The sequence below is a fragment of the Tremella mesenterica genome (genome assembly GCF_000271645.1).
Source record: "Tremella mesenterica DSM 1558 unplaced genomic scaffold TREMEscaffold_7, whole genome shotgun sequence".
Lineage (NCBI taxonomy): Eukaryota > Fungi > Basidiomycota > Tremellomycetes > Tremellales > Tremellaceae > Tremella > Tremella mesenterica.
The window spans coordinates 1,091,870-1,106,952 of NW_006711231.1; the positions used below are offsets into that span (position 1 = coordinate 1,091,870).

Sequence of the window (15,083 nt, forward strand, 5' to 3'; positions counted from 1 at the left end):
GCTCACAGACAGGTCAGAGTTGGAAGGATGCTCTAAGATATGAGTAAGATATGGATGGATAATGATAGATAAGTAAAAAGAATGACAAACAAGAGGTAAAGAGAGAATGAGGAGGAAAGAAGAGAAAAAAGACGGGGAGGTAACTTGGTCAGTAATTTCTCGATCACATTGGAGGTCCGTGCGGGTGACGCGTTTTCATGGCAACCGTCACACTAGCGTGGGTATGATGTCAGGGCGCACCAAAGGTGTCTAAGAACAATCCATGTGCATCACCTGGTTACAGGGTTCAGGATCCTCGGCGAGGATCCTTGAGACAGGGGGGGAAACTTGTTACGGGGTAACAACGAATCGAGGGAACTCTATCGAGTTCGACGGATTAGGACAGAGGAAAGCGGGAGTTGGAGGCAGTGCTGCAGTAGGTAGGGACGGGTTTTCCCCTTTCGAGATTTTCCCCACTGGGTTTGCTCAAAGCGGTTTTTCACCTGTCCGAGTATGTACATGGACGCTTGCAGTAGGACTGAGAAGAGGAGACGGATACCTGTAGACAGTATATAGTACAATCAGCAAAGTACCAACTTTGCTGATTCTTCAATATCATTCTTTGGCTACATCGATTGCAGAGGAGACACGATCCATTAGCACCAGAGCCCCTAGATTTCCACGAGACCTCCATCGAGTTCGACCCAACCTGCGACCTAGTCGTCGTGTTTCCAGTACCGTTACAGGTAGCTACCGTTTGCAACTACCAACTGTATGTACCGTTTGTAAGTACCATCTGCACTTACCGTCTGTCAGTACCATCTGTACCCATTTGTAGATACCAACGGTACTTAGCTACCGTCTGCAGCGCAGACGGTGAAGGACAGTAAGGCTCCAGAAAAGCATACAAACCCTTCCGTAGGATCCTTTATAAATCCTTTTCTATTGGTCCTACCAACAGGGCGCGCCTTACATCTAGCCGTTTCTGGGTTGAAGATCGTTAAGACCTTGTCCCAGGTTCTGTCCCTCTCGGGTTCCGTCTTCAGTTCCAAGTGGATGATCCTGTAGAAATGCACTAGAATGGTATTGAGGAATAGACCGGCTTGTTCCTGTGAGTTGAAGATTGTCACAAACCATGTCGTAACATCCCTGACAACCTGTCACGGCCGTCGAACAAGTAATTACTAACAGACCAACGGTCGACGAACCTTGGCTAACTTGACGCTCCTAAGTCGATGTCTCATCAACCAGGAGGGTGCAGACGTCAAAAGGAGTGTAACTACGGTGTACTTTGACGTAGTTACTTGAACTGGGGCTTTGTTCTACTGATGGCGATGTATCTCAATTTGTGTATAGCTATCTGTCTTTCACTACTGACAACAATCAAGGATCGCTGAAGAACTTCAGCGATCTTCTCAGCTAATATGATCTATCCTTCCTAGACGTTCACCCAACCCTCTCGCGCTTTGACGTACTTCAACGCACTTCGTCCAACTTCCCCGAGCCCCGGCCATCCTCTTCCTCCTTCAACTAACTCCGCCTAACATCGCCGCACTTCTGCTCCCATTGTCCCTACCTAGCCTAACTCCGTCTAACTTTGCCGCACTTCTGCTTCTTTTGTTCCTACTTAGCCTAACTCCGTCTAGCTTTGCCGTACTTTGCTGTCCTTATTCTCCAGACCCCTGTACACCTTATTCTCCCGTTGTACTTCCCCGTAGTTGGTCTCAGATGTCCTGAGTTACGTGTAGAGTGAAGAGGTTAAGACGTGATAGGGGTTTTGATGGTCAAAGGAGGGTCATTGTTAGTGGAATAATTGAGGTGTCACGACGTAGTTGGTGACACAACCACCACCACGGACCCTCCTTTCACCATCACTGAACCACTATCCATCACCAACCATCACAACCTCAAACCTCCAAGACCGACTACGACAAAGTTATGAACCTAGTAGGGAGGATTAGTCACAACAACCCCACCTGGAGAAGAACTACGGCAAAGGTAGGAGGAGGAGAATGAGGGAGCAAGGCAAAGTGCGGCTAAGTTAACTGAGCAGGATATTGGGGATAAGGTGAGGTACGGCAAAGTTGAACAAAGAGGACTAAGCGTGAGGCTGTGCAGGGGTTGAGAGATGTTCTATGAGGAGGGAAGAGAAGTATAGATAGTTTACAGAATGCTGAACTTCTGCAGCAATCCCTGATCGTTGTCAGTAGCGAGAGATTTATTCAGTAGCTACAACCATCGAGTTAAGGAGAGCTACCACCGAGCAGTTTGTCATACCACGGCAAAGTTAGCCGCAGTTCATTGTTGATCACCTTACCGATTACCACTCGACGTATTACTACGGAGTAGTTAGCCATAGTCCCCCCGATGAGTACCCTGTCTCAGTGAGACATCAACACCCCAGTACAAAGTAGTTAGCCAAGGCTTGTCAACCGTCGGTCAGTAGAGAAGAAGAAACAATGATTGTGACAAAGATCAATCCAACCAACTTTGCTTCAGCCATTGTCTTCGAGAACTCCTCTACATGTTTAGCTATTTCTTTGGCCGTCACATTGTCTCTCAAGTCAAAGCTAGACAACACTTGATGGACGTTCCTCTGGTTCTTGTTTGTGGCCATCACCTGTATGTTCAAGCAGTGACTCCACATTTCTCTAGCTGACATCTTCTCAGATAAATCAAGCACTACAGCGTCAGACACTGTCCCCATGTGTAACAGTACTGGAAACACAACAACTAACTCGCAGGTTGGGTCAAACTTGATGGAAGTCTCGTGGAAATTTGTGTGTCTCTGATGCTACGTGGTGGATTGTGTCTCCTCTGCAATCAATGTAGCCAAAGAATGATATTGAAGAATCAGCAAAGTTGGTACTTTGCTGATTGTACTATATACTATCTACAGGGATCTGTGTCCTCCTCTCAGTCCTACTGCAAGCGTCTATGTACATACTCAGACAGGTGAAAACCCACTTTGAGCAAACCCAGTGGGGAAGTCTCAAAAGGGAAAACCCGTCCCTACCTAACTGCAGCACTGCTTCCAATTCCCGCCCTTCTCCTTCCTTATCCGTCGAACTCAATGGAGTTCTCTCAATTTGTTGTTCCTCCACAACACCTTGATCATCCCCTGTGCTTTACTCTCCCTTGCTTGCCGCAATCCCCATTCCTTCAACTCCTCTCCAGTGATCCTCCTACCTAACACTTGCCCTTTGACGGGCATTGTAGGAGGTACTGATTTCACCCTCTCAGCTGCAGGCCTAACCCCTACGCGACCAGGTCCGCTATCATTACCCATGACGACATTCCAGACGTCACCTATCTGTAGATACACCTCAATCGACTTCCTCCACGAAGCATACGTTGATGGATTGTAGGATAACTTGGGGAGATTCTTGAACAAATTCTTAGACGACACAGAGGCCATTATGAGGAGAGTTGAAATAGGAACTTGCCTTAGTTATACACAGAGGTATGAGGACTTCCAAATGTTAATCTGTTTACTGATAATTAGATGTTAATACAGAAGGGAAATAGAGCATGCATTGATTCTACCTGTCTCTGTACTTATCACATTCCACTCACATGCAGTAAACCAGAGACGATCGAATAGAGTTCAGAGCATAAGTTGAATGGAGAAATGTTGAGGTAAGGACTAGAATGACAACTTTTCCGTGTGAAAACACTAAATTGACATCACACCCTACAATAACATTGAAGGACTAAAATGACATCACCACTTTTAGGAAGTTTTGGACACTGCACAATGATAATGACACTTTCTAGTATCCCTGTGGGGTTGAAAATATCTTGAAAGAAACAAGTCTCAAAATTCATAGATAGGGATGAAGAATCATGTGAGTTGACTCGTGTCATTCTAGTCCTTTGATGTTATTCTAGTCCCTGGTGTTATTCTAGTCTTTTCACCCAAAAAAAGTGTTCTTCTAGTCCTTACCTCGAGAAATGTTCGGCAGAAGGGGTAATTATCTAACGGCGGTTTGGCTGTCCTGGGCCAATTCTATTGGCTAACAGCATGTGCTCATTATTTTACGAAACCTCCATTCTAGATAGCCAAATCACACCATGCTAATTCATCTCAGACCGTCCAGTACTCCAGAGTACTTGTAATACTGGGTGTGCCAGGTCTCTTCCCACTCCCAAGAATCTGGCGTCTTGGTCACCTGACATTGGGAATTTTGGCCCTAATGCTGTCTCTGACCAAGGTGAATGACAAATACAAACACGTGACCATGACTGGGGTAGCAATACACCAATCATCATGCATTACATGCCCAGCAGCCCAATGTGGTTATACCTCTTTCACCTCTACCACAGAGCAGACAGATACTACAAATACTACTCATATCCACTCTCGAAGTCCACCCTTCAATCTTCGTTTCCACCGTCGAAACAAGCCCCCCCCCTCTTAGCTCTTCAATGTCAAAGATCTCAGGGCGGCAGCATTCCACCTTAGTGTCGCCTCAATTTCCTCCCGTGCTTCGCATCTCCATCTTCTCTACCCATCCGTCGCCTGGATTTCACCTTTGGTTCCTCTACTTCCATCTCATCATATTCCCTTTTCATTCCCGACCCGTAAAGTTCCCCCCTGTCCTTACTCCTGCCTCCTGGACTTGTATTGGTGTACCTTTCTCTGTCTCTCTCCGCAATCATCAGAGCATGCCTATCCCTCTCGGTTAAATTCACCGTATGCCTGTCCCGTTCGCCCGATGTCACGTTGTACCGTTCTCCCGAAATGTGTGAATGCGAGATGACCGGATCGAATGGGCTGGTGGAAGGTCTCGAGCCTCCCGCCCTAGATGGGGAATTTGACCCTTTCATTCGTATTCTGGCCGGAAGTGGGGCTATCTGTCCATGAGGAGTATAAGAAGGCGATGGGGAAGGCTCGATGAGTGTAGTTTCGCCTGACATGGATGGTGTGGAGATATGTGCTCGGCGTGGTGGTGGAATACGAGGTATGAGGTCGGATCGTGTGGGCCCGGCGGTTGTGTGAGAGGGCTGAATGGGCGGTGTCGGGGTGCGCTGTGGATTACTGGTATGAATGGGTGGGTCTGGGCGATGGACGTGATTATTTGGGGACGAGGAAAGTTGCGTGGAATTCAGATGTGCAGCGAGTGCTTGTCGAGTTAGGGTGGCTAACCTTTCCTGAGGGGGGATAATTTCTTCTCCTTCTTCTGATGCGAAAGCTGCCATTGCGGTCTGTGTGTGAGCACGACTTCTGGGGGGGCAGCGGGGACAACAATAATATCCAAGTCGACAATCGAAAAAACTGTAAGGGACGTAAAAGAGTAAAAGGAATGATAAGATTGAGGAAAGAGATATGACATACCTCTCGAGCTTCAGCCCAATCCATGAGTCTCGACAAGCATAGCGTCGCATCGTGTTCAGCGACGATACAGCTCTGCACGATCCCCAGAACATCGTTAAGAGACGCTTTGTAGCCTGCTTGGTATGCATGCTGATATATCAGCTTTTGTCCTTCCACTATACTCCTCGCGTATTCTACTCCTGACACAGTTTTATTTCACAAGAACGCCCGTCCTTTGAGCAACACTGAAAGGGGTGAAGGGGAAATAAGCTCATTTGAAGCTCCACTACGGCGTTCCGAGCGGAAGGGGAAGACAATGTGTTAAGAAGGGGAAAGTCTGATGGTAGGGACGACATACCTTCGAGGTGGCCAAACTCGATTTATACAAGTTGGTAATACTGGTCGCGGCAACTGAAAGTCAGTTTCTCGTCGAATGTACACCACCCCAGTAACAATTTAAGATTTCCATCTTGACTTCGAGCGGATGTGGAAGCTAGGTGGCGAGGAAGCGACGTGGAAGACGTGAGAAGCGGACATGTGAACGGTCGGACTACTGAACTTCCCGAGAGATAGATGTGAAGTGTTATCACATTAGCAATGAGAATTACCCCGTCTGGGATGATGAGGGGGACATTATTGCTTCTTCTGATTCCTCGACTTAAAGGGGTGAAGGGGAGGGTGGCGAATGAGTCATCTTCCATGACCTAGAAGCAATTGATTTGAGTTATATATTTCGAGATGACCCACCTCTGAATCTATCACCCAAATCTCGTTCCGCCGTACCCAGCGGCAAACTCGAGTCGAGTCCTGACAAATCCATCTCTTTCTTCTTCGTGATGATTTCCTCGTACTTCTTTTGTCGTGATTCTTCGTACTTCTTGTCCAATCTCGAGGTCCTTGTCCCGGCTTCTCACTCTGTCTGCAGTCTGATTCCTTCTCGGCTGATTGATTTAATCTGCTCGCGTTTCCGATCGTTCAATGAAAGATTTGACTTGCCCACGTTTCGTGACGTCAACTTGGGTCGTGGCGTTCAACGTCACCGTTTCCACTTTCGTTCCTTCGGCTCCGTTCGTCTTCTTGAAAACAGTCAGACTTCAGGCCGACAACTATGGATAAGTACAGCTGGATACACTGCCGAAGAGATGCTATATCGTAGAAGAGTGAAAGAGGATGTGAGGTGGGAAGAGGAAGCAGAATGTATGTACGAGGTTGTACTCTCCTAAAGGGGGGGATCATATAAAACGCGGGTCGCAGCCAACACTGTTCCGCGCGCAAATGACCACCTGGAATGGAAACATCATCCTTCCCCATACAACCCGTCCAGTGACAGTATATGCATCATTTCCACTACGCCAATCAGCATACACAAGGTCAGTATGGTCCGCCGGATAATGGCAAACTAACGTAGCCCGAAATGAGCACGTATTGTGGCGGTGGAGTCATATTCGAGGCCTATGGTCATGCCAAACACCATCTTGGCCCGGGCCTCACACAAAGTCATCACCTCTTTGAGTTCACTACATGCCTGTAAACGCTCAGCAAAGGGAGAGTCTGGTGACCAGGCAAATCTCTGGGCAATTCCGGACTTGTATCTGTCCCACAAGGGCTCGTCATTCGGAGAGACATGATCATGATATACTATTTGACAAGTGATTTCTGAATCAGTTCTATTATACATCAGACTATAATTGATCTGAATTTCAGGGCCTGGTCTTTCAGGTGGACACTGCTCTTGGTATGCAGCCATCTCTTCCACAGTTGCACAACGTACAAATGCTGTGAGGCTGGTATTTTGGGGGAAGCTGGTATTCTGGTTGGCTGCAGCTTGTGATACAAGTCCCACCAGTTCATTCACATCGCAGGGCAGCGATCCGCCGTTGAGTTCCATGGCAGAAGAGAACAACCTCACCCCATAATCAATGCTGGCAGTGCGCGAATATGCCTCGGTCCCACACGGGTCCACCGAAAAAATGCCCATTCTGCGATTTTTGAGATCCTCATAGCCAGCATACGTGACTTCAGTGGGTTGTGACATGCCGTTCAATCAGTCAATACTGTAAGTAGATGATCAGAAATGTTTCAGGTGGGGAAATTGGGAGATTATAATCAAAGAAGAAGAAGAGATTGCCACCTTATCACCATTTCTCAAGCGGATTTCATGGTCCGAAACCTTCCGTATCATCTCGTCGGAGTATGCCGCGTTGCCGGTTGGCCAGGCGTGGAAGGAAGGAACGTTCTTATCGTCCTACGGGCGTGTTGACAGAGGGTATGTACTGATAGAGGAGGTGGAGGAGAGATGTAGACAGATCACGTCCTTCACACCCTCCACTTTCCATTTACTGTATACCCCGAAGATGGAAATCCGTGCGACTGAAGCAACCCGAACGTATTCGACAATAACCACCAGGGAATATACACGATTTGACTTGCATCTGGGTCTAGTGAGATAAATTTCATGTCAAATTGGCTGGTAGTGTTTCGCCCTAGCCATTGAAGGTGCCAGGATGTTCTGACTTGGCCGCACTCCATACAACAACACCTGGTGTGCTGGAGTTGACACCGTTGGTCATCCTGTCATGATCTACCCTACCGATTACTGTTGATCGGTCACATACCAGGTTTTCATGATTGTTCTTGGTACGGGATAGAAGTCATTGTGAGATACTGCTTCAAATGCTTGAACAATATGCCCACGCACCGCACACCAGCCTGCCAATAATCATGCATAGTCAAACCGGAGTGAAAACTCATTCTAGGAATTTGTCACTCCTCTAATGTGACTGCTCCAGATCAATGAGTATCAATCAAGTATCTGGTGGACCAGGAGCCGTCAAATGTTGCGCGGAGTTTTGGGAGGTCAAGCTGACTACCATAACCCTTCAAACCCTCATGGTTTCCTTCCCTCAGCTGACAAGTGATTCCAGCTCATTCATGATGTCTCCGCTTTACACGAGTATGATATCTACCATTCCCTCCAAGCAGTGATTTCCTTGGGAGAATAGTGTGTCAGAGAGTAGTCAGGTTGCCAAGTGAGATTCTTTTCCAGAGGTTGCCTTCTGACAGCACTAACGCTGACACGGTCCAGCACTGTTTTGAGTAACATGGCAACTCGTTGATCAGCTGCCTCTAGGACTGTCAGTTTCCCGCCCCTCAAAGCTTGCGCAAATGCTGAATGATCAGGAAAGGAGAACATTGCTTCAAGCATTCGAAGAGTGCTCGTATCTGAAAGGAGTGCACAAACTGTCGGTTTAGATTGCGGCGGAAAGCTCAATCTACAGTTACGGTATGAGCCACCCCTCTCATGATGTGCGATCTCTAAGGACAGGTCATACAAAACACGAATCTTTGGTTTATTACGTTGAACCAACTTTGTGATTTTTACCCTTGTGGATAAGGACTTCAGGCTTCCAAGAAAGATGTTTGACACAGTGACGTCCCGACTTTGGTAAGTTTTACAAACCTGCTTGTGCCACTCATCTGCAGTATGTGGAAGAGATGGGTTTCCATCAAAAAGAGCCTGCTTGCTCAGTGTGTCCACAAAATCGTAAACTGAGCTTGTGTAGCTGTCAAACCCACTTAGCGGTGTGGGAATCACCTCAATAAGTGAGCCATCATGTGAAAAGTGGGTCAGAAGATCAAGTGAGACATGTCGGTCCATCCTGTTGTACAGACGGGATGGTTCTTATAGTTCATATGGTGAGAAGATAGAGAAATGTGGGGTAGGGGACATATTTGCCACCTTATATCCTATTCCTTCCCCTGCTATACCCCTCTTTGCCAACCCAGCGTTCCCAAGCAAGCTCCACGCGATGAATGGAGTAATCGCCATTTGGCCGGCTCGCCCGAGGCGACACCGATGTCCTGGGCCGTCGACGTCATCACGAAGGCGTCTCGTCAATGGTTCGCCCAGTCGTGTGACCGGAGGAGGGAGGGGTGATAACATGGAACTCAGACATAAATGACCTACCAACTAAGGGAAATCTGAGGGGGGATCATCGGAAAACCGTGGAGGACCTGTGCAAACATCACGATCATCGAGGAATATAAAGGAAAGGTAGGTGAATGTTGATTTGATTTGATTTTTCAATGGGTACATATGTATGACCATAGACCAATGCACCGGCTCACTTCCTGTCATTCCCGCCATATCTTTGGGGGGGAGGAAAGTCAGACGGCAGGATTTCTATGTTGTGTTGCAAACACAAGCCATTATAAGGTCACATTGTATAACATGGTGCATCCATGGCGCAGGCAAGACTGTCTTTTGAGCTCCTTCAATAGCAGCTTTGGAGGGCCCAAATCTCGGGAGGAGAACAGAAGATGACCCGTGCGACCTTCCTGGTCCCTCATGGTACCTAAACATAAATTGTCAGATCCGCATAACATGTCAAACCAAACGTACATACTTGTGCAAGCCCTTGCAACAGCACCGGTATGATGTTTCCGCATACTCAACATATTACACACGCTCTAGGAGGATTTCAGGGACCACAGGGTCATGTTTGCGGACAGGCGATGGGTAGATGATGATCTGACGTGCACTGCAGTAGAGCAGAGCAAATGCAATACATATGATGGTGCAAACAAGTAAAAGGGAGAAAGAGTCATATTTTGGTGTGCACATCTGATTAGCAGCTAATAGTGGGTTTTTCATCATGGCTAAAGCTACATACTTCATCCTCCATTTGGACAGTTATTGGCGTAGTGTTCTGGGCTCCTACACTTGAGGCAGCGTCGGTTCTCCCTTCTCCCAGTCATTTCGTTCTCGCTGAGGCGTCCTTCGTCCTTGGTCCAAGTGACCGGAGGGTCATTTGGTAGACCAAAATTCATCATCCCTGGCTTTCCACCTGGTAATGGTCCTTTACCACCTGAATGCAAGGTTTGTTGTAAAGGGTTCGAAGAAATTACTATCCAATCGTGTCAAATTCAATCGTGGGGGAAGCCAGGTCGTCTCATTTTTACGCCTAGCAGCCCATCGGTTTGCTGCAATCATTGTTTCAGCCATTCGTTGATTCTCCTTGGTTCCTATCACATGTGGTTTGAAGTAGATCCAATCCGACTTGGTTCGAGGGTTGGTGTTATTCACCACTACCACCTTCAGTAGTTCTTCCTTCAGGCCCTGTATGGCTGATGCGATTTTCATCGCATCTGGTATCTTCCCAAGGTGAGTTGACCATGATTCAAAGTTTGCAAAATTTTCAGCTGCGGTGTCGGTCTGTTGTGGCTCTTGTAATTTCCGCATAGCGGTACCCACCATGTTACTGTCCCCAAATTGTGTTCTTAAGTGTTGAATGAATTTGTCGTATGTCTCCAGCCATTCGGTTGAATTCCATATACTTGGGTTGGTTATGGCCGGAGTTAAGAGCATTTGAGGGGTACCCCGTAGATAACCGTACATAAACAGGATCTTCCTGCGATCTGTGGCGTACTCTGCCCCTTTGAATTCGAAGTTCATGTGACATGCTGCAAGGAAGTTGTCCAATTCCCCTTGTTCTCCACTGAAGGTAGGTGGATCCGCACACCTTGTTTGTTGTTGGTAAATTTTGGCTCCAAACAAGGCTTGTTTTCTTCAATTTTGATCGAAATTGCCCCCTTTGAGGTGGGTAGCTGTTGGTTCTGTTGGTCAGCCTTGATTGTAGCCAGTTCTTCCCTTAATGCGTTCCGTTCCTTTTGTTGCATCGTTATAATGGCTAGTAGTTGTGACAACTGCTGTGATAATTCCTTCAGCGGGTCTGGGGTAGTGGTGGTAGGAGTGAGATCATGTGAAATGGTACTTCTTGAAGAACTTGTTGGTATTTCTACCTCTGGGACCAGCCCTTGTTCCAAATCCTCCCTTTCCGGTATCATTTTCCGCACTTTCCCTCTGGTAAGCATGCAATTCTTTCCACTTCGACCCAAGGCGTGTAAGGCTGATTCTTCAACTTGTAACGGTACTGGAAACACGACAACTAAGTTGCAGGTTGGGTCAAACTCGATGGAAGCCTTGTAGAAGGCTAAGTGTCTCTGGTGCTAATGGATCGTGTCTCCTCTGCAATCGATGTAGCCACAGAATGATATTGAAGAATCAGCAAAGGTGATACTTTGCTGATTGTACTATATACTATCTACAGGGATCCCTGTCCTCCTCTCCATCCTACTACAAGCGCCTATGTACATACTCGGACAGGTGAAAAACTGCTTTTGAGCAAACCCAGTGGGGAAATCTCAAAAAGGGAAAACCCGTCCCTACCTAATTGCTGCACTGCCTCCCTTTCTCAATCTTCTTTATCTGGATCCATCGAACTTGATAGAGTTCCCTCGATCCGTAACAATGAAGCCCCTTGGAAAGGCAGGTGTCTATCACCTAGTACAGTCGCTGTCAAAAGCTCGTACCATCCGTACCGCATCAATCAATCATCAGTTACTCACCATCTCTTCTCTAGACATTTAGATGCATCTTTGCTTGTTCAATCACGTCTACAGCCCAACTGTCATGAATCACAAGTATCAGTTTCCTCATGTTTTAGTTTTGCTCTTATACCTTTAAGGCAAAACACCTGAACCTTCAGTTAGTTAAGTCATCCTCAGTTAGTATGCCTGGTATGGCATTAGACCCAAGATTGCAGATTAGTTAGATTTAAGTGTAACGTAGAGTTGACATTGTCATGTGTGCGTCTGTGTGCGGTCAACAGCGTATGGTATGCATCACGTTGCAAAGACCACACAGCTTTCTGATCCATGGTTGAGTATACACACGGGATCAAGAATCACGACTCTTTCCTACACAGTGTCACGAAGTGACAAGACAGTTTGGTAGTGATAGTGATAGGATGGGTTGGGTATTTAACCAGTGACCGGCGGTATGCAGTAACCGCCGGTTAATAGGCCTTTTAGCACAGTGGATTAGACCGCTGCCTCTGAAGGGCACTGTTATATCATCCCAATGCTGGTTAGTTGGTCTCGTGACACGCAGGACGACGGACATCCCAGAATAGACTTGGAAAAGGATACAAACCCCTTGTATTTCTTTCATAGGTTCTTTTCTTCAGAGATCAATTATCATATGTTTCAACCTTTACTGACCAGGTCATCATATACTGCTCTAGCCTTCAAGCTTGTCCTCAACCTTGGCCCCAAGCCTGTCTTCCTTCACATCTTGGGTCTCAATATTGTTACCAGACACGCTTTGGTCATCATCATATTACAGAGAGGAACTCTGACATACTTCAGTAGATCTTGTAACCTTGGGGGCTCCGTTCAGAGCTGCTTCTGAGAGCTGCTTCTAAGAGCTGGTTCTAAGAGTTGGTTCTAAGAGTTGGTTCTAAGAGCCTCTTCTAAGAGTACTTTCTAAGAGCCTCTGCTAAGAGTACTTTCTGAGAACCTCCTCTAAGAGTCGTTTCTAAGAATACACTATAAGAACCCGTTCAAAGAACCCGTTCAAGAAGCATTTTGCCACCCAAAGTGGGGTTCTTTGGAGGGAGCCAAAAAGGATAAAAGGAGGCCTTCCGGCCGCCTTTTCCCCCAAGGATCAAATTATCAAAAGTTACTTCACTTGACCTCAAACCAATAAGTAGCTTACTTATTTCTTCAAGAACCTTCCAGAGCTTGCCGGATCCTTCCAAGTTGATTCACCACCTTCGACCAATACACAAGTAGCGACTACTTCATTCCTTGTAGTCACACCCCTTGTAAACCTTCACTTTCCAATTGTCTTACGTCAGCGAGGTCGACGTAGGACGGTTCGTAACAGGAAGAGCGCTCTTGGAAGCTAATTTTTGACCAGTCCTGCAGGTGTGGCTTCCTTAAAAATTTGACCTTTTCACTCATAACAGGAGTGACATCTTCAATAATAGACTCATTATCTGAACTATCTGGCCAAGGGGGAGACTCTGCTTGACAAGTACCAGCTGGAAGGATGAGGGTATTGACTTGGGGGAGGGGTTGGGTATTAATGATCATTGCAACATGTTCTAAGTATGAGCGGGTTTGGAGAAAGCAGTAGGTGTGTTAGTGTTGATTTGGGAGCTGAGAGATGCATACCTGAAAAGTTGTTAGGAATTGACAATGTGTTTTAGCACTGTCAGTGGCTCATGTGTTGTTTGGATGAGAATTACTGCATTGGGAAATTTCTATATAATTCATTAACCCAACTTGGAACCCGGAAAGTTGGAAAAGACAGCCATTAGTAATGTGGTGCATAGACAGTGAAACACTTCAAGAGAGGTCAAACCGACATACAGATGAGATGGGGACAGGGTAACATATGTGATTGACGAATATCCACAATTGGGTCTGTCTCATTACTTCTTTGAATGATCCATCATGTGAATACAGCATAGAAAGCGTCATCTGTAGCCCTTCATTCAGCTACGAAATCATGTTGACTTCTGGCAGAATCACCAGTAATTTGTCAAACTGGGCTGTTGCCAGCAGCTCCCATGGCCTCCTCCTTCAGCTGTGCACCTGCCCACACAAATGCTCCGCTTTCCACAACTTCCAATACTTCTCCCTCCTGGTCATTAAACCCTGTAGGGTCTACCTGCTCAGTTGCAACTCTGACAGCAGTGACATTACATCCTCTGGCAAATGCCTGAAGCACCATCTTAGCTCTTACTTCAGCCATAGTGAGTGCTGTCGGAGGACTTGTTTCAGAAGTTGGTGAGGAACGAAAGCAGTTCTGGCAAAGACCCTTAACACGATCAGTCAGCAGACTACTGGCCAAAGGATCTGTTTGTGATTCAGGGAACTGCAGTGTGTAGACTCCAACGGATCCAGGATCTTGAGCTGGCAAGTGAACTGGACTGGAACCAGAAACCTGAAGTGACAAAATATAATGGATGGTGCACTGGGGCAATGTTTGTCTTGTGGACAGTATTAAGCCAATTCCTCTGGTAAGCTCCATTTGGTTTGCACGAAAAACTCCAGTAAATGTGTAACCTTGCCCTTCCCGAGACAAAAGTCCCATTCTCTCTGCCGCTGCTTTCACATGTGTTTCCCACTCTGAAGCATTTTTTGGACATTGGTCATCTGTACAGGCCTTTTCAACAAGCTGGCGGATCTCTGCATGCATTCGCGTCATTGTGAGGGTGTCCTCCAACGTGGGGTGCTGTGAGTCACCCTTAACAGTAGATGGACCGGCAACGAGGACTGAGTCTGGCAGTGAGTAGTAAGTGAGAATCCTCAATCGAAGTATGCCTGACATTGGAGTAGTGAAGGTTGTTCTCAGTCTGTCAGAAGAATGTTTGAAATTGGAGGAGAAAGAGAAGGGGTTTCATGGCTTTTATCTCTTTTCTCTGCATGAACCCTAACAAACCTAGACTTCTCAACCACAGTGGATTGATCCCCGAGGCCGTTTCCCCGAGGCCTTCTGCACGAAAGGACTTTTCACGCGTCCGGATCATGTACGTGATCCGAGAAGGTAAGAAACGAGAAGATTCTGTTTTTCTATCAAAAAACGTACTATGCTGTACTAACCACAATGGATTTAAGCGTGATATCATTCATTCTCACCAAGCTATGCAAGAGAAGACCCGTGGGAAAATCTCGAACCATGAATGTTGAAGGCTGATCGTTGGTGGGGTTGATGAACGAGGAGACGAAAGAAGGAGAAATACCCTGTCGATCAAGATGGGTGGGGTGGTCATGGAGTTTCACACGTATTTCAAAAGTTTCCAAAATTTGTCTTGATTATCATCAATCTGGCACGAGTTCATTGATCCAGTAAGTAGAAATGTCACGATAGAAAGACACTTGTCATCGTTATCGGTACAGATATTACGGATTATGAAATAATTCCATTGATCATCTC

The 15,083-nt window shown here is 46.6% G+C and overlaps 4 protein-coding genes across 4 annotated transcripts; all 4 read right to left on the reverse strand.

Annotated features, from left to right (window-relative positions):
- Window positions 1-4,995: 4,995 nt before the first annotated feature.
- TREMEDRAFT_71919 (uncharacterized protein) lies at window positions 4,996-6,457 on the reverse strand (the record flags this gene model as incomplete). The annotated part of the gene is made up of 4 exons (XM_007005535.1): window positions 6,044-6,457; window positions 5,655-5,707; window positions 5,318-5,446; window positions 4,996-5,187 (listed from the first exon to the last, which is right to left on the reverse strand). Coding segments are annotated over exons 1-4 (447 nt in total), but the record flags the coding sequence as incomplete, so codon positions are not given.
- A 1,801-nt stretch (window positions 6,458-8,258) lies between these two features.
- On the reverse strand, window positions 8,259-9,175 carry TREMEDRAFT_63288 (uncharacterized protein; the record flags this gene model as incomplete). The annotated part of the gene is made up of 2 exons (XM_007005441.1): window positions 8,259-8,813; window positions 9,065-9,175. The coding sequence occupies 2 exons, from the start codon at window positions 9,173-9,175 to the stop codon at window positions 8,259-8,261; spliced, it is 666 nt and encodes a 221-aa protein (XP_007005503.1).
- Window positions 9,176-9,970: 795 nt separating this feature from the next.
- Window positions 9,971-11,722, reverse strand: TREMEDRAFT_63289 (uncharacterized protein; the record flags this gene model as incomplete). Its single annotated transcript, XM_007005442.1, has 4 exons — window positions 9,971-10,164; window positions 10,205-10,759; window positions 10,819-11,305; window positions 11,705-11,722. The coding sequence occupies 4 exons, from the start codon at window positions 11,720-11,722 to the stop codon at window positions 9,971-9,973; spliced, it is 1,254 nt and encodes a 417-aa protein (XP_007005504.1).
- A 1,963-nt stretch (window positions 11,723-13,685) lies between these two features.
- TREMEDRAFT_63290 (uncharacterized protein) lies at window positions 13,686-14,477 on the reverse strand (the record flags this gene model as incomplete). Its single annotated transcript, XM_007005443.1, has 1 exon — window positions 13,686-14,477. The coding sequence occupies one exon, from the start codon at window positions 14,475-14,477 to the stop codon at window positions 13,686-13,688; it is 792 nt and encodes a 263-aa protein (XP_007005505.1).
- Window positions 14,478-15,083: the final 606 nt, after the last annotated feature.